The 27045-nt window shown below is 35.3% G+C and overlaps 1 protein-coding gene across 12 annotated transcripts in view; it reads right to left on the reverse strand.

Moving 5' to 3' along the window:
• The window catches only part of HERC1 (HECT and RLD domain containing E3 ubiquitin protein ligase family member 1), a 105288-nt gene that overhangs the window by 22580 nt on the left and 55663 nt on the right, over positions 1-27045 (reverse strand). For 6 of the 12 annotated variants that reach the window (XM_032195046.1, XM_032195047.1, XM_032195051.1 and 3 more), the window contains exons 26-52: positions 25774-26045; positions 24920-25135; positions 24712-24832; positions 23508-23745; positions 22371-22564; positions 20229-20384; positions 19884-19990; positions 19532-19642; positions 19275-19451; positions 18145-18384; positions 17883-17966; positions 16823-17343; positions 13996-14771; positions 12713-12911; positions 11571-11731; positions 10470-10586; positions 10073-10304; positions 8757-8881; positions 8294-8514; positions 6861-7129; positions 6296-6348; positions 4790-5029; positions 4038-4212; positions 3038-3308; positions 2637-2850; positions 1615-1871; positions 912-1039 (exon numbers count right to left, since the gene is read on the reverse strand). In XM_032195046.1, the coding sequence (XP_032050937.1) occupies positions 912-1039; positions 1615-1871; positions 2637-2850; positions 3038-3308; positions 4038-4212; positions 4790-5029; positions 6296-6348; positions 6861-7129; positions 8294-8514; positions 8757-8881; positions 10073-10304; positions 10470-10586; positions 11571-11731; positions 12713-12911; positions 13996-14771; positions 16823-17343; positions 17883-17966; positions 18145-18384; positions 19275-19451; positions 19532-19642; positions 19884-19990; positions 20229-20384; positions 22371-22564; positions 23508-23745; positions 24712-24832; positions 24920-25135; positions 25774-26045 (5875 nt within the window). The remainder of the gene's footprint in view (positions 1-911; positions 1040-1614; positions 1872-2636; positions 2851-3037; positions 3309-4037; positions 4213-4789; positions 5030-6295; positions 6349-6860; positions 7130-8293; positions 8515-8756; positions 8882-10072; positions 10305-10469; positions 10587-11570; positions 11732-12712; positions 12912-13995; positions 14772-16822; positions 17344-17882; positions 17967-18144; positions 18385-19274; positions 19452-19531; positions 19643-19883; positions 19991-20228; positions 20385-22370; positions 22565-23507; positions 23746-24711; positions 24833-24919; positions 25136-25773; positions 26046-27045) is intronic. The other 6 variants (XM_032195053.1, XM_032195052.1, XM_032195055.1 and 3 more) reach the window with 5 other exon arrangements.

Genomic DNA, 27045 nt, shown 5'->3' on the forward strand with positions numbered 1-27045 from the left:
TACAACTCCACCTTTAATGATTGACACTTATCCTCCACAGTAATGAATATAAATAGAACTATGCTGTGTTTGCATTTAAAGCCATTGTTGAATTGTTAGAAATGAAGCCCAAGAAAGTACTGAACTCTTGATCTACTTTACAGGAAACTCACTCTTCTGCCACCTGGATATCAAACATCTGGTAAAGAAAGAAGCTGGTCTCATTTCAATCTTCAAAGTCAAGCTGCATGTCATTCTGTTTGTTACTTTTAAGGCAGCATCTAACAGTAGCACGCAAGCAAACTAATAAAGACTGCTAAGAAATCATCATGAAACAACCTTTTAGTTCACTACTGCTTCTTCATTCTCCCCGATTTAAAATCGCATAAACTGTACTAAGGAATTGCCATATTGTAATCTTTCTTCTTTTTTGGACACATCCAAATGACACAAATGTACTATCCAGACACTCTGCTGAAAGAGTATTACTCTAAATTCCTGAAGCCCAGAAGTCACAAATTCTTTTCTGACACTTCACTGAAACCACTACATTCATTATTATCTTGTTATACATTTTACCTGTTCACTGATACACACTGAAGGAACATTTAACCTATTTTTTTCCTCATGTATGACAGGCCCTTACAGTTTTTATTTTACTCATTCATCATTAGATGAAATTATTAAGACTATTTTTAAACAGTTTTAACATGATCTCCTTATACTGACTCTTATCAGCTTGATATTTAAGTTGTGTTTTCTGTTTTAAGACACTTAATTTACATTGCTTACCATAAACACAGCAACAGTTCCAAGAACAAAAAAGATGAAATAATGTCCATGTAGGAGAAATTGTGTGATTGGCTCCTTTCATTATCTTGCACAGTTACAACTTATATTAAGTATGTGATTATTACAAATAATTAACTTACAATTTGTTGAGCACACATGTTTGTTGCAATGAGTACTGCTTCTTGGTAACATTCCACACTCTTATGGTACCATCATTTCCACTAGTTGCCAGAAGTCCCTTTTTATTGCACCAAACACATGTCATGACCTACAAATGTCAAAGCAATCATAGCAAAATTGGAGTTTAAACCTAAAGCTAAGGTATATTTGTTTACTAATATTAATGCCAACTTTAACCACCAGGACACAGCATTAGCTACATTACTGAAATATACTATAACCACCAAACCCAATACAGTTTTCTACATTTGCAGTACGATGTACTGTCACTAAGCATATTTTATGCTGTTATTGAATGCTGCTATTTGTTCAGACCCACTGCTCCACAGGCCACTATTGCACAAGAATAGCTGTTAACTACTACGACAGAAAAGCTTCTTCAAATTATGATCTAGTCTAAAAAAAAACTTACGGTGATTATACTAACTAAATGTGCTGAGAACAGTTTCATGTCTCCTTAAATAAAAGCTTCAAAGAACTTAGGCATTTTTCTGTATGAGAAGTACCCTGAAGCAGTAATATAGTTTATCACCAAAAATTACTTTTTGTGGTAAATCATTTCAGTCAGTGTATTTGTAGAATAAAACTATTTTATGTTTTCTGTATTCTGCAGAAGAAGTAGACTATTAAAATTCATGCAATTTTGGTAGAAATCATGCTTACCCTGTTCTGATGAGCCTCTAATTTTATGAAGGAACATTTTCGTAAGTCTCCCCCCATATCAGCGAGGGTCTGAGGAATAGTTTGATTATCTCGATCATGAGCTGCAAGAGTTCGCACCAGCTGCTGAGCAGCCCACTGCCTATGTTGCGAAGATAACCTTGAAGAAAGGCAGCAAGCTGCTAGTGCATTAGCCAGCTCCAGAGGGCCTACAGCAGAAGGATCATAGGAAGGATGGGCATACAAATGGGCAATTAAACCTGCTTAAACAAAACAATGAGATGATGCCTAGATGAGTACCAAACAGAAGTACACAAACGAACACAGCATTAGCTATAATTTCCAGAAAAAAAATTAAAAGATCAACAACTTTTTTATAAGAATGTTGCAACTAACAGTAACTATTAGAAAAAAAGTATCTTCTGATACCAAGAGAAAAATAACCTCCCTTAAATTTACACAAAAACTAAACAAGAGAATTATGAGTAGTCTTATTCCCACCATACGGAAAATGGTTATTCAAAGCACAAGTGTTGTCTAAACAGCAAAATGCCTCCTCTGACAGAGATAAGCTGCTGTCACCATTATGTCCTTCCCTCCCCTGAACACAACAAAAGTCTTCTGTGGAGGCACAAAAGTTGTTTTTTGTTTCCCTGACTTCTCACAGCAGAGGCAACAAACTTTTCTGAGACAAAAAAGTACTTGGGTGGCAGGAATCAACTGTTTTTCCCTTTGATTTTATCATGTGGCACAACTGAGGCTGAATGCTATACCTACATGATTTTGAATACACAAAAACACTCAGATTTCTTTTCAAGTGATGGAAGATACAGGAATGTAATAAAACACCATATTTCTAAATAAAATTTGTGTACTGAACTATAAGACTACTTCAGTGAAAACATGTTCTATACATTTTTGAGAGCATATTTATTTATAATTATTCTAGCAACCCTCCTTAAATAGAAATGACTAATTGAAGATTTAATAATTAATGTTTAGAATAAATAGAAGCCTTCTCATACCTTTCTTTTCAATTTCTGCTTTATCATAATTTGGCCTCAGTTTGGCCCCTTTGTCTGCCAACAATGCTACAAGTGCCTGAGTAACCACAAAATTCGGAGATGTTACAAGTTTGTTTTCTTCAGCAATTCCTCTTAAAAAGCTTGGCAAAAATTTTCGTTGAATTGGATCATCAACTGTTGTTAAGTTTACACCAGTTGCTGCAGAAATCAAATTCTAAAAATAAACAAATAAAATAAATAACTAGAACAAGCAAAATAATCACATTTACTACTACTATTACTACTAATAATAAATTAATAAACTATCACAAATTATGTACACAATGGGTTGCTTTATGTCATGTATAAGCAGTTTAATATAAATATTTAATATATATTAATTTAATATATAACAGTCATACCTGCGTACATAACTGAACCAGCAGTTTAGCAGCACTAGGAGTGTTTGATGCCAAACAGCCTACTGCTGTACTCAGGTAGGCAAGACAAGATATAGGCTTGCTTGTTTTGCTGTGTATTCCTCTAGATCGCTCTGTTGAACTTGACGCAGTGGATGGACTTGTGGAGAGTCCTGCTCTCCCTGCTGCAGCGAGGCACATTAAACGAACCAAAGTTCTGATATCTGTTAATCCCAAGGATTCAAGACCAGCTGCCAGACTACAACTGGAACCACTGTGAAAAATGAAAACAAATGCTCTTGGTTTTGCTAGGATATTCATAAAGAAAGTTATATTTGGCCAAAACTATTCCCAAACCATTAGTGAACATTGCCTGCTTGATTAGCTGGATATTGCTAATGTTCAGAGGGAAGGAGAATAGAGAGAAATGAAGCTGCAGATCCCTCCACTCCTTTTCTTTTAGGCTGAGAGTGAAGACAAAAACTATTACAGCCTTGCCCTAACAAGAAGCCATGTATTTACCTGGAATCACTCAAACAAAGTTACACGGATAATTCATTTTTAGAATTATGCTATGGCAATATGCATATGTCAGATGTCTGTGACTTCTTCACAGCTGCACAGTCTTGTACAAAACCCATATTTAAATCCTCATATCCCATTAACTCCTGCAATACCTCTTCTTTCCTGTAATGTTTCCCTTTATGTTCTAATACTTGTCTTGAACAAAAACCAACTAGCAAACACAGAATCATTATGTTTCAAGTGGTTAATATTACTGGAGTCTGCCTTCTATATACAGTGTAGAAGTCTCTTTCATAAAGTTTGAAGATAGGGCTCAAAAGAACAAAATCAACAAAAACTGCTTTCTTAACAGTATGATTTAAGTATTTAAAGTGAGAATCAACTTTCCCAAATAACTTAAAACTGCATCCTTATCAAGCATAATTTCATAACTGATTCCAAATGAAAAGGCAAAAATGTTGCCAAGGATGCCACAAACCTGACAGACAAAAGTGAGAGCGCTCTCATAACCATAGTTCTTGCAAGGAGGACTTGTGCAGCAGCTGTCACTCTTCTTAGGGCCATAACACGGTCGTGTGGATTTACTAGGGCAGCTGCCTGTTCTCCTAAGGTTATTCTGCCAGAAGAACTTTTTTCTATAGAGCCATGACAGCCTTGGAAATAACAATCTGTGTTAGTGTTCAAGAAAACCAGAACATTATCATATGGTAATAAGCACAGAAGGAAATTCGACATAGACTTGCTTAAAAAATCTTAAATTTTCAACATCTCATATGTACAAAACTATAGCAAGTGGAAAATACACTCCTGAAATTCTACATAACTTAATTACTACTTATTTTCAAAGCTAGATAATCAACAAATTGATATTACTGAAGTTAAATAATTCTTCTGTTTCCTTTGTCTACTAGAAGGGTCTATGAAGTTAAACATCGATCCTGCATTTCAGTAGGATAGCAAACCACAACTTAAATCCATGAATCTTTGAGTTGTGCAAAACATGCTACTGGCATTTCTTGTAGAAATATGGTCGCAACTTTATTAGTAAATCAAAGTTTCAAGACCTCTGTCAATAAAAATGCCTCACATTTCTCAAGAACTCCCTTATAATAAAAGGAAAATTTAGAATCTCTGTTTCTTCATGGAACAGTAAAGACTGATAAAATACTTCTGCATCACTCCTATAAAAGTACACTAAAGGGGACATATTCATTCTAGTATCAAATTTACCTATTTGCATCAATGTTTCTTCCATACTGTTCGTGGCTGTCACCATTGCAACTGATGCACCCAGAGGGTCACTGTCAGGGAACTGTACAGGTTCAGGTACAATACGTCGATCATTTAACCCAAGAGGTCCAGCCAGTAATTCAAACTCCTCTTCTCCTGTCAGCTTTTCATCTTCATCTACATCTAACATATCCCAGTCTTCTACAATTGGAGAAATATAATTGAACTTGGTTACAAAATCTGAAAGTAGTAAACAATTTTAATAAATGTTAATAAATATAAATTAAGTATAATATATAAAATAAATATATAAATATAAATAAATATAAATTTTAATGAATAAATATAAATATAAATCAGTAAATAAAGAATATAAACCATGAATTCAATCTGCAATTTAGTAGTCTTAATTCCCATCTTTAGACGTTGCCATAGGCACAACACAGTGAATCAGAACCCTCTCCCCTTTCCCATCTCCATTAAATCTGATCTTTATTTCTACTGTAGAGAACTTTCATAGGAGATTCTCTCAAGAACCATTTGTTTAAAACAAAGAAACAAGAAATCATTGTATCTAGCACAAGACAACTCCACAACCTGGAATACGTTGAGAAGTGTGGACATACAGTTGAGCTTTAAATCATGACAACAGGTGCGTATTCCAAAGGACCAAACAATAAAGAAAGCTACTAGAAATTTCTTGTCTTCATATTTATCAAAAAGTATGCACGAGTTCTGAGGTCATATTTGTACATGCAGGTTTTTTGCTTTTCCTTCCTCCTCATCAGCTCCCAGCCCCTCCCTCCCCCACCAAACATTCAATTCAATTATAATTCAATTATGTACTCCACTAGTACATTCACTTCCCAGCCATTTACACAGAAGCCAACTTACATTTAGTTACCTCTCCCTCTCTCACTCCCCATACAATTTAATCTCAACACCTTTTACCTGCTGGAAAACAACTTGCCCTTACTTTCCAGAGCACTCATTTACTCTTAGATATACAAATGTGGCAACTCATGTAACTGTGATCATACAAGCTACAGAAAGGCCCAGAATCAAAGAATGACCAGAGTCACTAGAAATAGTCTGCTCAATTGTGAAAGACATTCTCGACTAGTAAAAAGGTAGAAAGAGTAAAAATAAGCCTAATGGCAGACTTCCAAAACTCTAACTTATGATAATTAACCTCTCCTAAAATGCCAGCTAATTAAATCAATTTCAATATAAAATTTTACATGTGCAATTCTGGATGTAACATCAACTTACAACACCTCATCAAACAAAGCTGAATATTAGCCATTAGATGAAATACAAGGGAAAAATGTCACTGATTGTTTTCCATTTGAACTTAAATAAATAAATAAATAAGTCTAGTATGAAGATTTAAAAGTATATCTTCAAGTACAGTTTCATTACATATTTATTTGCATTTTTGTTTATGGAAAAATAATACTCTATAAGTGTAAAGTATTCAGTATATTCAAAAACTTTAAAACATACCTTCATAGACACTGTCTTGTTTACCTATTAAATCGGGAGCCTGGCCTTTGTACCTATATGGAAAAAAGAACAAAGACAGAGTCTAAATGGCTCTAATACTTTACATAATATGCATACCAGTTTTAAATTCTGTTTACAGTATGGTTACTTTACTGTTAGGTCAATATATATATGATTTGTGGAAATGACTAGCGACAGAGAAATGAATAAAACAGTTTCTAAAAAGTGTGTGTGGAGGGGGAAAGCATTTTCCAGTATGAATGTAGAAAAGGCCCATAAAAATACTGGCATTTTCAGACAAAACTGAAAACAAGTTTTTCAACAAGAATAGGCAACATTTGAAGAAATAATTCCTTTTTTTTTCATTAAAAAAAATCAAGACAGGTTTTTTTCTAAATATGCCTTTGTTAATATAAAGATTTCAAGCCTCAGTTAAAATTACTATGAACAACAGTTACAGAAATTTTAGTTTCTTCCATCAAAGTCTTAAAATCCATATACTAGTAAGCATTTTTAAATTCTTTTCTTTCTTCACACACACCATTCCACTCTTTTATTTCTGTACCTTTCTGAAGCTGATGTTTTAGATTTACTCTTCAGGGCTAAGTACTTCTCTCTGCAGATGCCACACAATAAGTAGTAGGGATTTCCGCTTCCACATTCACCCCCAAACCATCCATCTACGTAAGAACCATTGCTACGGTAGCCCTGACGATTTGCACTGCGACCGCAACCTGGATGGTTTCTTTTCATATGTTGATTGAAGCTGACAACACTCGATTCACACAGTTCACAAACCACTACTTCTTCTCTGTCTTCAGATTCACAAACATGCTGCAAAATCAGATTTTCATGTTAGTTGTAGAGCACAATTACCTTCATATTAGATACAAAAATATGCCAATATTGTTAAGTGGATGTTCCTGCCCATTTCTATTACATAGATCAGTACTTGTAAGGTTAACTTGCACAAAAGTAAAGCAGAAATAGGCAATTTATGACACAATGAAGAGCAGATCATCTGAGAACAGGAAAAAAACTCGGATGTAAATCAGAGGACCAGTATTAGTTTTCACATGTAACTTTGCTAGCTTACATTTAACACTGTATTTAAGTTTTCTTCTTCTTAGAACTTGACTGAGACTAGATGTAAAAAAGAAAGAATTCATTGTTTCCAGACAATCAGCCTTTACTTTTACTGAGCAACAGTAATAATTTATGTCAATACATTCCGAGGTGTTGCCTGGATTTAGAGTTCATTCTTCTAGAATTACATCTCTATCCTACTTAATTTCATCAAGATGCTCCAATGAAACTAGCCCTCTGCAGATTATACATGCCTATACTGAAACCTGCTTCATGTTACACAGCAGTCATGTAACATTATAATTAGGAGATTAAAGTTTAGTCTTGTAGGTTGCTTGTCAAGTTAAGATGGATAATACAATGATTAACAAACTACAGGTCACGTATTTCTACTTCAAAACAAATGTACTTTGAGTGGGCTAACCAACAACTGAATGAAGACTGTCACTATATCCTTCTTAGAGTCTGATACACAACATTACTAAATTAAGATTGCAAAAACTGATTTGTGTAAATTATGTTGCTACAGAGCTGATTTATTATTTTAGTATTGTTATTTTAAATAGATCATACATTTACAACTATGTTTGTTATCCCATACATAGACAACCTGAAATGCCTACTTGATTTCTAAGTAATATCAAAACAACTACCCTAGTTCTGTTGCCATCTTTCAGAACTATTTACATATAGCATATATTAAAAACTATTTACATAGAGCAGAACAGGAAACCCAAGAGAGCACCATTCTTAATCTAAAAGTGAAGCTGTGGAATACAACAAAGATTTCAGCATCACTAGCTTTAAGTAAGATATTTTCAAACAGTATATAAACTTATGCATGTTAAATTACAAAATGCAAACATGCAAAAAGCAGTAAGTTAAAGCAGCCCCCGCTGCAGTCACACACACCCAGGTAGGCCAATCCAATACCTCTGGGATCCACATTCCCAGAATATCATTATCGCTAGCCAGGTCTTGACCAAACATAGCTTCCATTGCTTCATCATCAAGGTCAATTTCCAACTCCTCATCCAAGTTGAAGTCATAAAGAGCCCCTGGATCTGGCTGCAAACATATCGCTCCTCTTCGATTCTGATTCCCATGGGCCTGTACAGAGCGGTATAATCCCGCTCAAGTAAAAAAGGAAAGCAGTACTTTTATTTTTCACGTTATAAACATAAATACACTTTCAACTTCTTTCTGCTTTGTTTTTAAACTCATATAAACATAATCTACCTATGTCACTTAAACTAAAGATACGTTTATATACATATGCAAAGGAGACTTGTTTAACTTCCACGTTAGATACCAAACTCTCTCCTCTTCATTTATTGGATATGCAAAGAACATGGAAGTCTTTTAGTACACTTACCAGCACGTGCTAGCAATGTTCTGGCAGCTAAATCTAATTTGTGTCTTCTTGTTACAGCTGACCGACTTCTAGAGGGAGGTCCACTTGCAGAAGCTGCATTATCTGCATGATCCATATTATCAGGGCTAAAAGAATTTGTAGAATTAACAGGTAAATCAAAATAAGTTTTAAAGAGCTACATATAGTAGCTATGGAAAAAATACTATTTATTTGTATTTATTTGGTTTTTGCTTTCTTTCATAAAGTGAAAAAAAAGAATTTTGGAATTCAAGCATTTTCTTTTCTACTGCAGCACATTTACTGTCTTTTTTGACCATATTTACTTTAAGAAGTGACATGCCGCAATGTTTCTTAAGTGGCTGAGCACTGCAAAAATGTTGGGAGAGCTTTGTTTTTATGCTATGTTAACTATAAACTGACCTAAGTTTCTTCTCCTTTTTTAAAGAAATAAACACTTCCGTCCCTGCATCCGTCATTTCCCCTTTTGCTCAACATTTTTTTGACAAAATAAATAAAAAAATAAATAAATAATAAAAAAAGAATTTAAGTTACTTGGTAACACTTGTTAGTAGGTTTATTTTTCCCCACATGAAATCCATGAGTTCTCTGTGAAATGACAGTTTACTTTGGTCAATGTAATTAAGGAAATCTATAATTGTGTTTCTCATTAAGATTGAGCAATCTCAGCAAAAGTGGCAAAAGTGTTCTCAAAATGCACGTTAACAATTCTCACCGTCCTTATTAATAAAAGGCTGCTATGATTCCTAGCACGTGTTACTTAACAATGTAACTACTGTTTTTAGGATTAAAACAATAAACAGTTTTTTTCTTCCTTGATTAATACAGACTTTAAATCTAAGGTTGTGAAGGTGGCCAAGAATGTAAACCTGAATTCAGTTTCATTCTTTCTGAACAAACCAAGAATTTCTTTAAAAAGAAAAATGTAAGAAAATATCTGTTCACAAATACACTGAAGGGGAAAAACAAACGAACGAACAAACGACTCTCCAATGAAGTTCTGCTTTATTATTACTAGTCTTCCTGGTAAAAAGTAAGCTACATGCCTTCCTTTGTTTACACATCCTCCTTTTCTGAAGGAAGGATGTTCAATTGTGTTCTTCCCCAGTTCTATGCATAAACAGTACTGGAAAGTAAACGCATAGTGTAGACCTATTTTAATTGCATCTTTGACTATACTAACATTGTAACAAAATTCAGAAGTGTCATTTCAAAGCCTTCTGTCAGCAGAAATGAACATGTGAGGCTTTCAGTTTCAGCAAGAGATTTCAAGCTGTTAGAAGAAAACTACAGTTTACCTTTCACTAAAGCCTTCCTCCATTTCAGTGGCATCAGCAGATGGGATATCACCTGGTGACTGCAAATAACAATGATCACTAGATTTTCCACCACTTCCAGAGACTATTGTCCCATGTCGTGAATCTACAGTCACTTCTGACTGAGGCTCTTCATCATCTTCGTTTCCAGGATGCTCTATCATCCACATGGCCAGCACTGTGATATTCTGTGCATCTGCTTCTCCTCTGGCACCTGAAAAGAAGAAAATCATACTTGGAAATTGTACTATGTCACTGATGGTGAAAATCCATCTTTTATTTTAACCAAAAACAGTTGTAGAATTTAAAAAAGTATGAAACACACTTTTTTTCAATGGAATATTTATCTGATTTTTCCGTTTAAATTGATATAGATTACCTGTGGCTTCCATGGCTTTTGCAATCTGCCTGAGGGAGAACCCCATTTCTAACAACGGAACAGCAATGGCAGGAGGAGGAGGGGATGTTGAAAGTCGGCTGCTTGGATCAGACAAAGCTTAAAAGACAGAAAATACTGAATGTAAAGTGTGTAAATCTTTATTATCTTACACTGTAGGAAACCTTCTGGTTTAGCAAAGATATGTTAGCTTTAGATAAAGGAATTCAGATAAAGGAACTTGTCTTTAACAACTTTTGTCTCTATTAGTTTCTAACACTATAATGAAATCTTATGCTTATTCTTACTGGTAACATATATATTATGTCAGCCTACGTTTAATTAAATATTATGAGTGCCATATTTAAAGGATTATTTGTATTAAGGTATTTCTAATACCTTTTTAAATTTCCTTTTAAAACTCTATCAAATTATCTATTTGATTTACATTTAGGTAGACTAGATAAGTTATCCTTGCCTGAAATATCAAGATCCACAAATATCGTGAGATCACACAAATACACATTCCTCTTAAGAGGCAGAAAGAGGCCTCTTATAAGCTGAAGACATATACCTGAAAATCTCTTTGCAGATTACATCTATCCTTTTGTGCAAAGTGTCTCTTGAGAGACTCTAAAAAGTTCAGCTACTGCCCAAAAAGTTTAACAGAAAACACAATTTCTTCTGATCAACAAAGACATTAAATGTACTGACACTGTTGTAAACAATGTATTATGATCCAGAAGCAAGACATCTCATCAAAAAATGAGGGGAAACTGAAAAGACAAGTTGCTATGCAACAGTGACATCAAAAACAGCCAACTTTACAGCATGGATATAAGAACAAGAATAATAAATTGTAACAGTCAGGAATTATGAAGTACAGGCTTTGTTTCTCAGTGTTGTGTATAAAAACCTGAATAATATACTTTAACTCAGTCTCTTCTATTCATTTAATATAAAATATAAATATGGATTTATATGTTTATTCTTATTACTATCTCCTCTGGATCACAATACTGTGTTCTTTAGGGCCTTGAGATTCTCACTCAACAGTTGTGAACTAACTGTTCGTATTTCTATTTATGTTGACTACAACTATACCTGTACGGTTTGCAGGCCTTGCAGACTGGGAATCAGGAGAAGTCAAACTTTGCCGCCTTCCAACTTCATCTGAAGGAGATGTTGGTAAAGAAGATATTGGAGGAGTCTGAGCACGTCGTGCTGGAAGTACAGTTGTAGTAGGATAGCTAGAGAACATCTGCCTATAATAAAAAACAAAATACATTTATATGAAAAAGATCTACCCTGAAAAAGGTCTGACACTTAAAAGAAAAGCATCAAATTAGAGTACGACTTGCCAAGTGCACCTTACAGAAAATGAGTTTTGTAGGGGTAAGGTGCAGCATGTACATTTAGGGAGATGGTAGAGGAACACTGTAGGAACAGCTCATTGCTAACATTTTGCCTGGACAATTCAGTTCTCAAGTATGCACCTAAAAATACCTCAGAAACCAATGGCTGTCCTAGGAGATAAAAGAAAAGCAATTCTTTTCCCATTTCCTTGCTTTGTTCTGAACTCAGGCTAACTAATCATTCCTTTTAAGATACTTTCTCTGTCCTGGTGATAGGACTTTTGTCAAATTGTATCTGCAAAGCCTCTAAGAGGTCAGACACGTCAACAAAAGTAATAAGTTTACAACAGGACTGTATTCAATGTAAAGCAGATTTCTTTCCATATCACTAGTAACGTCTGCAGGTTAACTAGCTTTATCTTACTTCAATTTCAGTGTATCAGTGTAAGATGAAACAAACAGGATTGAAGTGCTACCTTCAAACTAAGATCTACTTTAGTTTGAAAACCAAGAACGATTCATTAAAATACAGAATTTTGCAGACTTTTATTTTAAACCACATCAAATAAAAATGGAAACTAAAGAAGACAACAGAAAACTGAACAGAAATGGAAAACAATAGAAAAAAGGTATTTTTTCCTGTCCTGAAGAATTAAGACGTTACATATACGTAAACTATATATAAAAAGCTTAGCTGCTTTTTATTTCTAGAAACACATGTCTTGCAAATAAAGCAACAAATTGAACTCTGTCTTTTGAGGAGGCAGTTCTTGACAGCAAATAAAAACGTTAACGTTTTCAAAGCCTTGGAGAGCTGAAGACATACCTAAAATGCAAAATCAGTTCCCTACACCCACAAAATCAAATTTGTTGAAAATAAAGATATTTTACCTAAGAAGACTGAGAGGCATAACACCAGGTGACTCTGAAGCTGGAACAGTTTCAGTATCAGTTACTGGAGTAGTAGCAGTGGTGGTATCCTCCAGAGAGCTGCTCATGAAAGATGTTGTGCTAGAAGCAGAAGGGCTGGTTGTAACTGGTGTTTGGGCTTGCTGAGACTGATCACCTTCTTCTACTTGCTGATCCACTTCTGCAACAGAAAATGGACATTAATGTAATTGAGTATTGAAAAATAGTATCTGTGACTATCAGGGTTTAAAACTATCAACGTTTAAAATTCTCCTCTAAGAAAGGGGTGTGCAGAAATGCAGACAATACAAATACCTATTCCAATAACTCATGGACTTAAGTAAATAAATTGGTCTTTTGCTGTTGTCATACTGATACAAGGTAAACAGTAAGTAAATATTTCTGAATGATAACAGAAGCCATTTATTTGGTTAGATCTTATGATATTTACTGTTCTAACAGCTACTGTTCTTATTCTCTTAGCTGTTTAATTAATAAAGCTATTTTTAACTTACCAGCCTAAGTAACAGATCTTTGGAGGATTTTTTTTGGTTGGTTTCTAAGAAATCCATAAGATGGTAAAGAAGCAAACAGTACAGGAATTAGCTTTAATATTTTAGATAGTTAAAAAAAAATATTTTAGAAATTCCTTGTTTATATTAATTTATATAAATGGTTTCCCTGTAATATACGTATTTTTAAGATGAACAGAAGAAATGGTATGCATTCTCTCTTCAACATCTTGTTATTGCAATGCCAAATATCTCAGGAAAACAAACAAATAAACAATAAAATCCCAAACCCTACAAACGATTCAAGATTTTCAGAGAGTAACAGAGGTTACTTACAGCATAAACATACACGCTTTCAGTATTACTTTTTAACATGACTGCAAGCAATCATGTTTAACAGCAGTGAACAATGTGATAATTGTGCCATAGAGAAATCCTTCTGACAAATATATACAGAACTAGTCATTTTTTAAAAGCACAAAGAAAAATTAGAAACTCTTACATTTTTGATTGATACACACTCACATTTTATTAAAATAAGGAACTGAGGAAAATAAGGAACTGAGAAAAAAATCTGCATTATATCTACAAAGTAGTATGTGTCTAAAATTTCTCTGTCCAATCAACATTCACCAAAGTACTGCCACTACAAAATTACAAGGTTATGTCATTTATATCATCATTGTTCCTACATAATTTCAATAGGAGTAAAAAATAACTTAGCACTGTACTTTCATAATTTTGAAAACATACCTTGCTTAAGTCTGCCACCAAACTGATCCTCCAGCAGCCCATGAACCACTAATTTGTAGATCATGGCTTGTGCTCGTTCTAAATCTGCCAGTCCTAGAGCTCTTTTAATCGGTGAGCGCATGACTGCCCGTTTCACCATGTGTCGCATCAGGAACTGCAAGGCAGCACGCATTTCAACATCTTCGTGAACAACTGGAGAACTAGCACAATCAGAGTTGTGACCATTTTCTGCCAGGACTTTTGGAATTAACAGTAGTTCAGCATATTTACTACAACTAAGAAGAACACTAAGTGACTTCATAGCACCAAGATAAAGGTAAGATAGCTGTACTGCTCTGATTTCTGACTGCACTATATCATGATTTCTTGGAGTATGCTCATGATTCTTTTTTCTTCCTTCAGCAGGTTGGTGCTGGGATTCCATACCTAGCGTTGATGGCTCTAGAGAAAAAGAAGCAATTTCATTTTCTGATTTCGAGCTTGTAGTACTATGTCCTTTGTTATCATCAGCACTTTGTGCTAATCGCGTATCTGATCCACCATCCCCCTCCGTTTTCTGGTCCACTTCCCCTTTGTCTTCGGATTCATGTCTGTGTTTTTTCTCATGTCTCTTAGTGCTTTGTTTTCCCATATCCTCGTGAATACCAGTCAGATAGGTAAGGTCCAGCAACACAGCAGCTGTCAGCCCACGAAATCTTGCAACATCAAAAGGCAGTGGTTCACAGGGCTCCAGATTATACAGGGGAGTATCACTAGGCGACCAAAAAGTTGGGAAGCTTTAATAAAGATCAGAATGACACAGGAAAAAGCAAGTGAGGGAGAGACAGGAGGAAAGTACAGGAAATAATGTAGGCAAAGTAAGATGTAAAATATATTTAATGAAATAAATGGATCAATTCTAAAAATTAAATGTAAACAGAGGAAAATGAGGTAATGATCAGAAAATGAGGAGATATGGTATCAGAGCAAAGCCAACAAAGCACGCGCAGGTTTTCAACAACCATTAAAAAATCCAGAAGCATCACAGAAGCTATCAATTAGGCACTGACAGATGTTTAGATATAGTAGCTTAAGTCAAATTTTATCATTATACCTAAAAGGAATTTGTGAATAGGAATAGAATATTAGATAGAAAAAAAAAACTAACTTTTTTTTAGCACTAAGTAAAAGCTTTGATTGACTGCACATTCTTGTTCAACTGTTTGTCACAAGGAACACAAAACTAATAGCTCAAGGTAATTCCATCTCTGTTTATACCAGGACAGAGTGCCTAAAGACAGCAACTTTTTAAAACACAGGTCAGAAAACCCCACAGAGGAAAAATGGATGTCTACCTATCTGTCCAGCTGTACATAATGGTAAATTTTTGTTATATTTAGGAGTTATACTTGACTATTTTTCACTGTAAGCAGGACAAAAACTTGCCAGCCCGTATTTTCCAATACATTTTCTTATCCACCTATCGCATAAGGGATTTCTAAATTTTCCTTTCATTACCCCCAAAATGTTTCCTCTCTTATAATGTAAAATTCCATTTAAAACTTGAAGGCAAGCTTTAATCTCATTTTAGTTACAGAGGTACACTCTGAACTTAATTCAATGAGCTTGTCTATGCTCAAACGCACACCACTTCACTCAAGTAGTATTTAAAATTATTTTAAGGGCACACTTTCTGTAAAGCCATACTTCCACGTAGGCATACTTGAAAGAATTTATATCTGGAACTAAATTTGATAATCAATTGTACTTCAGCATATTTAGTTGAAGTGACAACAGCTTTTGCGTAAAGACAAAAGAGGCATAATGTTGGAGCAGTTCTAAGAGGTGATCTGACTTCAGCTGTTTTGGAATGTAATAACAACCAGTTGCAAAAAAATAATAATAAAAAAATACTGCTCAATTTCTCTACAGGATTAAAGTTCAACTATAGCCAGGAGGAGTTTAAGTGAATCAAATTTTTCCACACAAAAACCACAGGCAATTCCTGCAAGAGCACCACTGAGCCAAGAGACACCACTACCTTCATTTCATAGTTTCCTGCAAGAAAGGGGGAAAAAGAAGTATCTCCTTCCAGCTTCCCCCCAGTTCTTACTATCAGCTGTACCTGCAGAACAGCTCCAGAGTGTCAACATCAAGTATATCTCATTCCTTTAGCTCATTAAGGCAGGTCAAAAAAAAAAAGCACAAATAAATGCTGCGTTGAGGCAGCATTAATTTCAATAGTACCACCCAGCCACCATTAAGAAGACAGAATCCTCCTGATTTGGACCCACTCTTTAAGCCCCAGAGAGCATTTCCAGTCTTCTAAGAATGAAATGACAATGCAGCAAAGAAACCTGTTCTCAACTCTGATAAATCAAATCAGGACTCTCTTCAGAAGCAGGTTCACCATTTACAACAGAAGTGTGCACTTTCCCCCTGTAAAGACCTTCTTTATACCCATGAACAAGAAGCTACAGTAAATTAGGACAGGAAAGCAAATTTTAAAGCCAGCAATACTCCAAATTTAGGAAAACCGGCAAGCTGGTCACATTCCAGCTCTGAAAACCTACAGCCTACAAATTCTACAAAAAAATCTACAAGAAAACCCTACAACCTAAGAATTCTAATGATGTTGATCAATTCCAGATTATCAAATACATATTTGACATGCATTTTATTACTAGATACTATCGAAGTATCTCATATTAGTTTTGAACAGCCAACTTTAGCTGCATTATTTTAAAGTTTAAGATTAAAATAACTTATCGACATGACTCTAATGTAAGATGCATATTATTTAAGATAGACTAGACTCTGAGAAGTACAGGAAGTGAGCATACTATACCTGATAGTAATTTCTGCTTCATCCCATTGGACCTTGGCAGATGTACTGCCTTCCTTCACTACTCCAAGTAAAGTAGCATGACGTCCCGTTTGCTTGTGTACACATCGACCTCCAACTCTAAGACCAGCATCAACTCCGCCAATTACTGCTAGAACAGGCCACACTTCCACACACAGCATCTTCAGCTGAAGTTCTGAAAGGTCAGCTAGACCATGCCTACTATGCTTGCTTTTCTCCTCCTCTTTATTTTCTTTTTCCTCTCTCACCTCATTCTCTTCTCTACTTTGAATTGAGCGACTTTTCTTCAGTTTTTGACCTGCTTCTTTAAGACATGTTTTGATTTTATTCAGTCTTTCCATCATTTTTTTATTGATGCAGTGTGTCCAACGGTCTGTGCGATGAAGGATACGAATGAGTTGGATAGTGGCTTCTGCCAGCACTGCAGCAACAGGACTACAGATGGGGTCACCAGGTAGCAAATCTCTCGGTGTACCACGCATCTGCATATCACAGATTTTCACCTAAGTGTTCAAAGAGAGCAGTTTAAAGTTATCTTCTCAACTTACCTACACAGGAAGCTATTTTAACATGTGAGTCTCCTGATCAATACAAAAAATTACTGGCTGAGGGCTTTTTTTTTTCTTAGGCTCTCTAGGAATTTCACTTTAACAGTGATCAAAACCTGCACCCCTATAAAGATACTGAAACTCCAACATTTCATGCTTCCCCACATTAAATTCCTAATACTATATTAACTCTGATTTCTGGGGATTGCGATTTTATGTGTAGAACTTTAAGTCTCTAAATCAATTTGGACTAGTAACATACATTCTAATTTCACAATAGATTGCACAATGTAGGAATTCGTGAAGAGTCTAGGTAGTGCACAAGTAATGTAGTGTTATATATGCCTTAAAACAAAATGAATCATCAGTTACATTCTCAGTACTTCTCAACTACCAACAATTCCCATTTATCCCCCAAAAATCCTTTACATCCGCATGACACAGTCTAGGGAAAGCACAAACTTACAACCAATGCAGATGAACATTTATATTACCTTTTCTCCTGGATTACTGCTATAGAACATAACACACGGGTATAACTCTGCTGCATCTACATCTTCAAAAGCTAGTTTTGGCTCCTAGATAAAACAAACAAAACCAAGCAACACCTTAAGTAAAAACATGACAAAGTTATACTTGTAAGTACTGAAACTATCACTTGTCTTAACCATTATGCTTAGCTTTATATAAAATATCTGTGACAATTACTGCTGGAAAAAGAAAAAAAAAAAGAAAGAAATGATTAATGTTAAATACCTCTCCATTTTTACCAAAGGAAATAGTTCTTGCTTCCATATCTAGTACACATGTGATGAAATCCCCTTGTGTAAAGCTGGACAGAGTCAAAGTTTGTTCTCCATTGTGATAAAGGTTACCACTATAGGCTCTGTATAGCCACATATCTGAGGTAGTGCGATGGTTAAAATCATGTACTGGCCAACGAGAAACTCCTACACATGTGCCTTCATTGCCTCGATTCTCTTTCACAATGTAGAACTAGAAGGCAATTAAAAAGAGAAGTCAGAATATACATTGTAAAAGAACAAAGCAATGGCAATTTACTTTATATGTATTTATGTATACTTTTAACCGTTTTACTCATAAGCATTTAATAAATGAAAATTTTTAATACACTAAAAATCGCATTCCATCTTTAAAAGTACACGGTGTACAAGGTTAGTCATTAGTTAGTCACTAAAATTTAACCTAGTAGTAATGATGAAAACTGTATGTAAATACACACAAGAGCTTATGATTTTTCTGACTCAAAACTCACTCCTAGAAGCTGGCATGCCGGTAATAAACGTAATACGGAAATAAACCAGCTTCACTCCTCACATTCACAGCAAGTGGTTTACATAGATTCAGGTAAAAGCAGAAGTGTTATGCTCAGAAATGCTACTAACTTGGACTGCAACTGTGTATTTATCTGTATTTCTGAATAAATCACTTCAAATGATGTAATTAAAGGCTGGTCTTGTCATACATGCTGATGTGCCTTTTTGAAAGACAGAATATTTTCTAAATTATTTCCCTAAAGAAAAAAAAAAATCAAAATCTACATAACTGAGTAGATTAACTATTGCAAGTCAATCTTATCTGTACTAACTATAGATCTGAGAAACATGTACCAACACCTCTACAAATATTCAGTGCATATTCACAGCCTCCAATCTGCATACTGAAATATCAGCTGAAAATTTGCTCCCAACAGCAATGTTCAAAAGCAGCCTCAATCTCTTCTCTTTGGATTGAAAACATCACTTATTCAAGAATGTTTCCACAAGAGAAAAATCATAGTTAGCTGTTGTTTATAAATTACAGTATATTTCCAAAATAAGAAGAGAGGTAAGAGAAGAGAAGAAATAAACTTTCAGGCAACCTACCTTCCACTGGTAACACCCAGAAGTGACTCCAGTGGATGCTAATCCATATCCTTTACCTCCACTGCCGTGAGTCAGAATCTGCCCATTCTCCACTATGCAGCATTGAGCTTTCTCAGGGTCAAAGGACACTTCCTGTATGGGAAGATTCTCATCTTCATCTTCAGACTCTCCTTGCTTCTATCAGAAATAGGACAAAATATCTGGAGTAAATGTAACTCATTTGTACTCAGTCAAAAGAGCAGGTAAAGCATCATTACCTGTAGTTTCATTTCTTGTTCTTTCTCCTTTATTTGAATTGCATGTTTTGCCTGAGCTATTGGAGTCTCCCACATGCAGTCAGACAGAAGCAAGAATAATCGTTCAACAACCTGGCATATTAGAATATAAATCAGATCATTGCAAATCCAAGATGAAGATAACAAATAGAATGATATTGTTTTATTTTGCTTTGTCAAAATGAATGTCAAAATATTTAGTGTGCTTAGAAAAACAAATATCTACACCCAGTTTCATCTGATTTGGATTCTAAGCAAACCTATGAAACATTTAAAACTTTAACAAGACTTTCTGAAGAAACACGTGTAAAAGTTAATAGCAAATTATAAAGACCTGAGCCATTTGATCATCTTCAACGCCAGATTCACAAGCAGGTAATACAGCTTCTAGTACATGAAGTGCAAGAAGTCTAGTCCTCAAATTGCCAACCAAGGGAACTCCTGAAGGTAGAACAGTATGTTATGTTAATAATCTAGAACTGACTTTGGCATCAGGCACGCACCTATGAAACGATCTGCATGATACCAATGCAAGTTTCCGAAGTGTGACTTGTGTACATCTACAGGATTTAGTTTTAGGTGTTTACTGTGTAACACAGATGTTCTAACAGGACCTGGTTTTAGGAACTGCACTAGAGGAATGTGGATAACTATTCACCATATTTTTAAAAGATCATACCTGAGCAACACTTCTGAGAAGCAATATTAAGAAGTACTTCTGTCCACTTTGGAGATGCCATTTTTGATTGAATTGCCTTTGAAGACACAACTCGACGTAGGAAAACAAGAAAGTCTCCCAAGTGCAATTCAGCTGCATGTTGCTTTCGGAGGGCAGCTAGGAAATTAATTGAAAGTTTCATTTATACTCCTACAGTACTGCGAATAGCCTATTTTTAAAGTCAAAATAGAAAAAAAATAAAATTAAAGCAGACATTTGTAGTTGAGTTTTGGGAATTTTTCTTTTTTTTTTTTTTTTTGTGAGTAGGGTGGAATAGAACAGAGTAGATACAATTGATATTGGTAGGCTACACTATGTGAACTAACAAGCATTTGGAAAAAGACATAGTTACTCAAGTATCACATGGTGCACTAAGAACACAGGTACTTTGGTAAACTAAGATTATAAACAACTTTACAGGAAATTACTGTATATATCTCACCAAAAGCACGCAGTAAAAGAGGTTAAAGAACTACATTTCAGTATTTGCAAGCTCTACATATTTAATGTAAGTTGCTTGGCTATGTTTTGAATGTAGCCATCTGAAGCCTACCAAAGACTTGAACAGGTGACAAAAATATTAGCAGTCCTTGTTACATGCAACAAACTGATCCATAAGTAAAAATGTAATGATCAGTTATTGCATTTTTAAGTAACTCCATAGCATGAAATATAGCTACTGCCTTCTGAGTTTTACTGTACCCTGGACAGCATGCATCAAAAGACCCACAGCCAGCAGATTGAGGGTGGTGATTCTCCCCTTCTACTCTGCTCTGTTGAGACCCCATCTGCAGCACTGACTTCAGTTCTGGAACCCCCCACGTAAGCAGGACATGGACCTGCTGGACCAACTCCAGAGGACACCATGGGGATGCTCAGAGGGCTGGAGCACCTCTCCTATGAAAACAAGCTCAGCGAGTTGGGGTTGTTCAGCCTGGAGAAGAGAAGGCTCTGCTGAGACCTTAGAGCATGCTTCCAGCACCTAAAGAGGGCCTACAGGAAAGCTGGGGAAGGATTCTTTGTCAGGGAGTGCAGTGATAGGACAGGGGGTAACAGCTTTAAACTGACAGCGGGGTAGACTTAGATTAGATATAAGGAAGAAATTCTTCCCTATGAGGGTGGTGAGGCATTGGCACAGGTTGCCCAGCTGTGGATGCCCCATCCCTGGAAATGTTCAAGACCAGGCTGGATGGGGTTTAGTCAGCCTGGGCTGGTGGAAGGTGTCTCTGCCCATAGCAAGGGGTTGGCTAGGTGATCTTTATAGTCCCTTCCAACCCAAACCATCCTATCTGTCAATGATTCTATGGTTTTTGTTACCTGTGGGGGTTTTGATGCAAAACTATACTTGCTCATGCCCCAATTCATATTCTAAGGGAGTTAACCTTAACAAGCAGATGTTTGTGGAAAGAGAAGACCTTATACTCTAGCTTCTTTGTGAACTAATTTCTTACAAATTATCTTAAAAATTCATCAGTCATCTGATTATTTAGAAGCAAAGACAGCTGTAAACACAACCAAAAGCATACATATACCTAAAACTAAGATATGCTCAAACATTTCTTCAGGCATATAATTTCCACAGAAATTCAAAATATTCATTAAAGGACTGCAAATTATGGGAGGACTTCGAGATTTCAGAAGATCTCTTCTTGCAAATTTTTGAATATGACAGGGTATGGTCAACCTTTTCCCATCAAGTCAAAGCACAAAACTCTTTACAATACAATGCAAATGCGGCAGCTTCCTGAATTACGTTATATTTCTTCATAGTTTAAAATGTAGATAACTGAATTCCTATGACTGTACTTTGAAAAACAGTACTACCATTTTTGGAGGAAAATAGTATTCTCCTTCTAATTACAAATTAGATGGAGTAGCTCTTATTCTCTACTTACTCCTACCTTCGAATTGATTTATATATCACATGCATATAAATCTAATCTGAGCACAAAATTATTTGACAATTTTTAAATCTATTTTACAGAGCTAAGAATGACCCAACAATAATCAATACAGTAGAGTATGTGAGTGCATCAGCATTCAGTGGTCTATTATGTTGTCTGGTATTTCAAAACTGTAAAAGAAATGATGCAAAATAATTACCTCTGAAGTCTCTCTTTTCATTCTCCCCATTTGAATCTGTCTTTTTTGATTCTACTTCATGTTCCTCACCTTCCCCTTCTCCAAAGGAAGCCATAAGCATCACACCAGCTTGTGATAACAAGTTCTTCAGCTGACTGCATAATAAATCCAGCAAAGATTGGACGACCTTCGGGCTCAGTTTGTCAGCATAGGTTCTATTCACACACAATAAATAAAAATAAGAGTATTTGAGAGTTGATTAGAGGAACAATAATATAAAGACACAACTATAAACTCAGTGCAAATGAAAACTGGGGTTAACCCAGTGCTAATTTTAATTCATTCTACTGCAGCAGGTTACTTTGCCACAAGTTCTGCAGATTACTCTTATTTGAACCTTGCTTTTAAGACACTTAAAACCTGTAGAGTTAAACTTAGAGTCAAAAGACACCTTTCCAGTTTTTCCATGAGAAAAAAAAGGAATATGTAGTTCATTAAATGTGGAATTCCATTCCAACTTCCAAAATTGAGGGTATTTTTTTCTGTTTGTCTTATGTAACAGATTTGACAGGTAAATTCACAGCTTTGTATGAACACTGAAAGTAAGGTGCATCTACCCTATATTAAATCAGAGTCATGCTCCAAACAGACTTCAAGTCTTTCACTGTTGATAAAATTTTGGATCTTGTTCCCTGGTCTAACATACTTCTCAGAATATTGCTTTGTGTTCCGAAAAGAAACACAATGCACTGTTCTGAAGAACACCTACGAGATTATGGTTGGTATTACTTTTTGTATAAATGAATATTACACAGCAACAGAAAGCCTAGTATCATCATCTGAATGCACCCATATGAAGTCATACTTGAAAAAGGGGGAATAGCACAATGCAATGTTTGGAGATCATAAAGCTCCCATGAAATTCTAATTATTGTAGTCCAAACACATCACCTACAATTTAAAAATACTTACCAGTCTAATCTTCATATACCTTATGAATAATGCAACTACACTTTTTTTTTTCCCCTTCACTTCTATGTTTCTGAACACCACTTCCTATCCTAAAGAAAACTCACGCAAAAGAAGAGTTGCTTTTAAAGGATGCTGAAAAGACAGAAGATCACATTTTTTGAAAGCAAGGGAGCATTCAATACTCACCCTGTGGTGATTGCAAGGATCTGAAGTAGTCTTGTACTGGCTACTTTCAAGGCTGTGCTGAGTTGAGAAATACCAGTTTTGGGCAGCAACTGGAGTGGTTGTCCTAGCATGGTGTCTGTGCCACACAACTGGGATAGCACATTCAGCAAACCAGTGGAAATGGCCAAGGAGACATCAACGGGTTGATAGTGTACACTCAGAGCAAAGACTGTTACCAGCAGAAGACGCTGCTGTGCTTCTAAAGATTATATATTAAAAAAAAAAAAAAAGAAAAAAAAAGTTGTTTTTAATTAATAAGCTCTTCAGAGTAAGAATACTAAGACAAGACAGAGTTGCCATTATCACACACTTTGAGGTAGTCTTTCTTATGTACCATCATAATATCCCCTCCTTTAACTCAATGAACTCTCTGCCATGGGTGTCCAAAGAAAAATATTGTTCAGATCTAGTTTGTGATATAAATGTTCTAACGCTAAATCTCAAAATGAGACCAGATTCTTCTCTCCAAGGTAAGTATAACATAGGTAAAATATGCAATTTTCTGCTTGCACTTCATTGATTCCATTTAATTGTAAGTGAAACCAATGAAATAATTCAGGTAACCATGACCATCAGGCATTATCATCAAACTATTCTGTACTGAAGCTCTCAGACAATGCAAATGCACAAAGAGTTGCAGAATTCCAACTTTCTCTCAAGAACAGAAACACATAGCAATATCGTGGTAAAAGGGCTTTCAAAACATGCAACATGCTCTGTTCATTTGTTTTTGGCTTAAAGAAAGTGCACCCAAATAAAAGATAAAGGTTTGGAGTTTAATCTCTTCTCAAAACTGCTCATGCCTGGAAAACCAAAAAAAAAAAAAAAAAAAAAAAAAAAACAAACAAACAAAACTAATATAAAAAAAAAAAAAACAAACACAAAAACTATAAGGTGCAAAAGAAACAGGTGACTGGAAAATTGCAGTATGTGGCTTACAGGAAAAGAAAGGTTTATAACACTTTAAAACCCTAAAAAGGGCTGACACTTGAATAAAGGTAAGACAAAAAGGTTTTAAAGCCCCCCTCTCTTCAGAAAAGAAGCTGTCAGCCAGATACTGCATCCATGAGTTTTGGCCACTCATATCAAAGTCTTCTTTGTTAAACTTATAAGCTGTTGTACTGTATATTAGAGGACATATTTTACAAATCTGATCTTCACTTACCTATGTGATGCTTATTAGCTTGCAGTGCTCTTTCTAATGTAGCAGACAATTGCTGGTAAATTTTGTGCACAGCCACCTGGATTTCAATCTGAATACTTCTCTTAGCTGCTCTGATACCATCCTGAGTCAAACAAATAAATACTGTAAGCACTGATAACATTTTTATCACCCACTGAAACAGCAAAAAAAAAACCATCAAAATACACACCTGGTAGTGATGCAGTCGTACGCTCTCTCCTTTGGCACCTGCATGTCCTACAGTACCCAAACCGAAGCAACCAGCAAGAAACTGTAGTCTAACAGAAGTAAGCAATGAAGACGACTGAAATCCTGTCCCTTGATGACTTCCCATTAATGGCACACTTCCTTTTTCCTCCATCCCTGATAGAAGCACTAAGATCTGATGAAGTGCTTCTAGACGAAGCTGAAAGCAAAGGCAGTCAAAAGGCAGTATTAAATAGGAAGCTTCCTTAGAAATCCGATCATCTTCAACTATGAGCAAGAGTGATCGATGTAGCTGTTTCCTCTGACCGTATCCGTGATTTTGACAAATCGTAAGACTAAAAGCTCATTTTCACATTTTCAAAGACAATTCTTCTTGTCAGCTTGCCATTTGGTTTCTGACTAATAGAGAAGTTGGCTTAATCTAGTCAGCACAAATAAACTACATGGAAAGCTTCATATAAATCAAGTAGTTAACATGCAATTAAAGTTGGTGTAATTCCGAAGCCTACACTGGAAGTTCTAACCAATTCTATCAATGACGCATATAGCACATATAGGATAATCTCTCTATTTAAAGAACAGTACGTAAAGAAAATGTTATGTTAAAAGACAGATAACATTTTTCTCATTTTACTCTTAAAGTGCTTTTTTTTGCTTTTAAGAGGATTCTTTATTTTTTTATACTTTTTGTTAAGTTCTCAGTTCCGGTTAAAATATTTCAGAAGATAAAGGGAGGAAAAAACTCCTTAATAGACAGAATCTGGATAATGTTAAAAGAAATCCATCAAATCTGTAATATATGGAAAAAATAAGAAAAGTTATTAAATTGAAACTTACCTCAGCCCTCAGCTGCTGCTGCTCCATTGCAATTATTGATGCCTGCGGACTGGTGGACATGCTTTCCTCTGGTTCCTTAAATCCTGGAGAGTTTCCCACATCTCCACTTACAAAGCTGACAACATTTTCAATCAAAGTATGAACTCCAAGAGATCTTGAGAGGTCAAAATCAGACTCAACAAATGAGTAGGAGGAAGTGTACAACCAATCTCTGCTGTGTTTTAGTCGAGCCCATGAGTCACTTAAAGGTTCCACTTGACTGTGTATCGCTCCTAAATATATACACAATGAAGTCTCATAAATTTCAAATCAATAAGTAACAAGTAACGATTCTGACAGCAGGTAAAGACTGAACTGCTGCTATTCATACAGGTGAAAAATGGATATTCATGATTAATTATACCATGCATTAAGCAACTTAGAGCAAAACACTGATTTAAATTTACAGCAATTGCCCTAAAGGAAAAGCTGTATTTCTTTTAATTAAGTTAAGCAGTATTGCAACACGCTGCCGAGTGAGAAAACAAAAAGACAGAAGCCACTCGAACTGCCCAGCTTAAAGCTAGAACAAGGAATAAAAATGCTTTGCGGCTAAATGAGAAAACAGTAAAGAAAAGATCTGCTACAAAAGAAGTTGTGCGCTTTGTAGATGTATTTTAAAGTCTAATCCTAAAACGAGTGTTTTTGTTTTGTTTTGTTTTAATCAAGTTATTATATATTTTATAGATTAGAAAAAGCATAATGTTATTTTTTGATTAAATATTTGCAGAATTCTTGAGTGCAGAAGGGCAAGTAAATCAACAAAAGCTTTCATTTTAGACTAACAGAACATTTACTTTCTAATGATTCATGATAAATAGATTCATGTATATTAAATTGCTCTCTGTGGCATGTATTAAACTGTATCTTAGTCATTTGCCAATTTCATATATCTATTTTCAAGTATTTCCTGTTACACCAGCATGTCATTACACTACCTGAAACTTTACCTTCACTAATTAATGTACTTCTTCAAATGAGCATCAGTCTATCTGTGGCACTGGGATTTATTTATCATCGTATACTTCATCTCACCTCCAAAAGCATTTAGCTAGAACTGCATCTCTGGCGCAAATGAGTGTAATGACATTGACGTCATACCTTCACCAACAATTAACTGATCTGTATCAGTTAAATATATATATGTATCAACAAAAAAGTTGGTATTTTATTACTTTTGTAATTGATGTTAGATGAGTTGGATCTAGTTAGTCTGACCTACAAGAGGTCAGA

This window comes from Aythya fuligula, chromosome 11 (assembly GCF_009819795.1).
Source record: "Aythya fuligula isolate bAytFul2 chromosome 11, bAytFul2.pri, whole genome shotgun sequence".
In the NCBI taxonomy this organism is placed as follows: Eukaryota; Metazoa; Chordata; class Aves; order Anseriformes; family Anatidae; genus Aythya; species Aythya fuligula.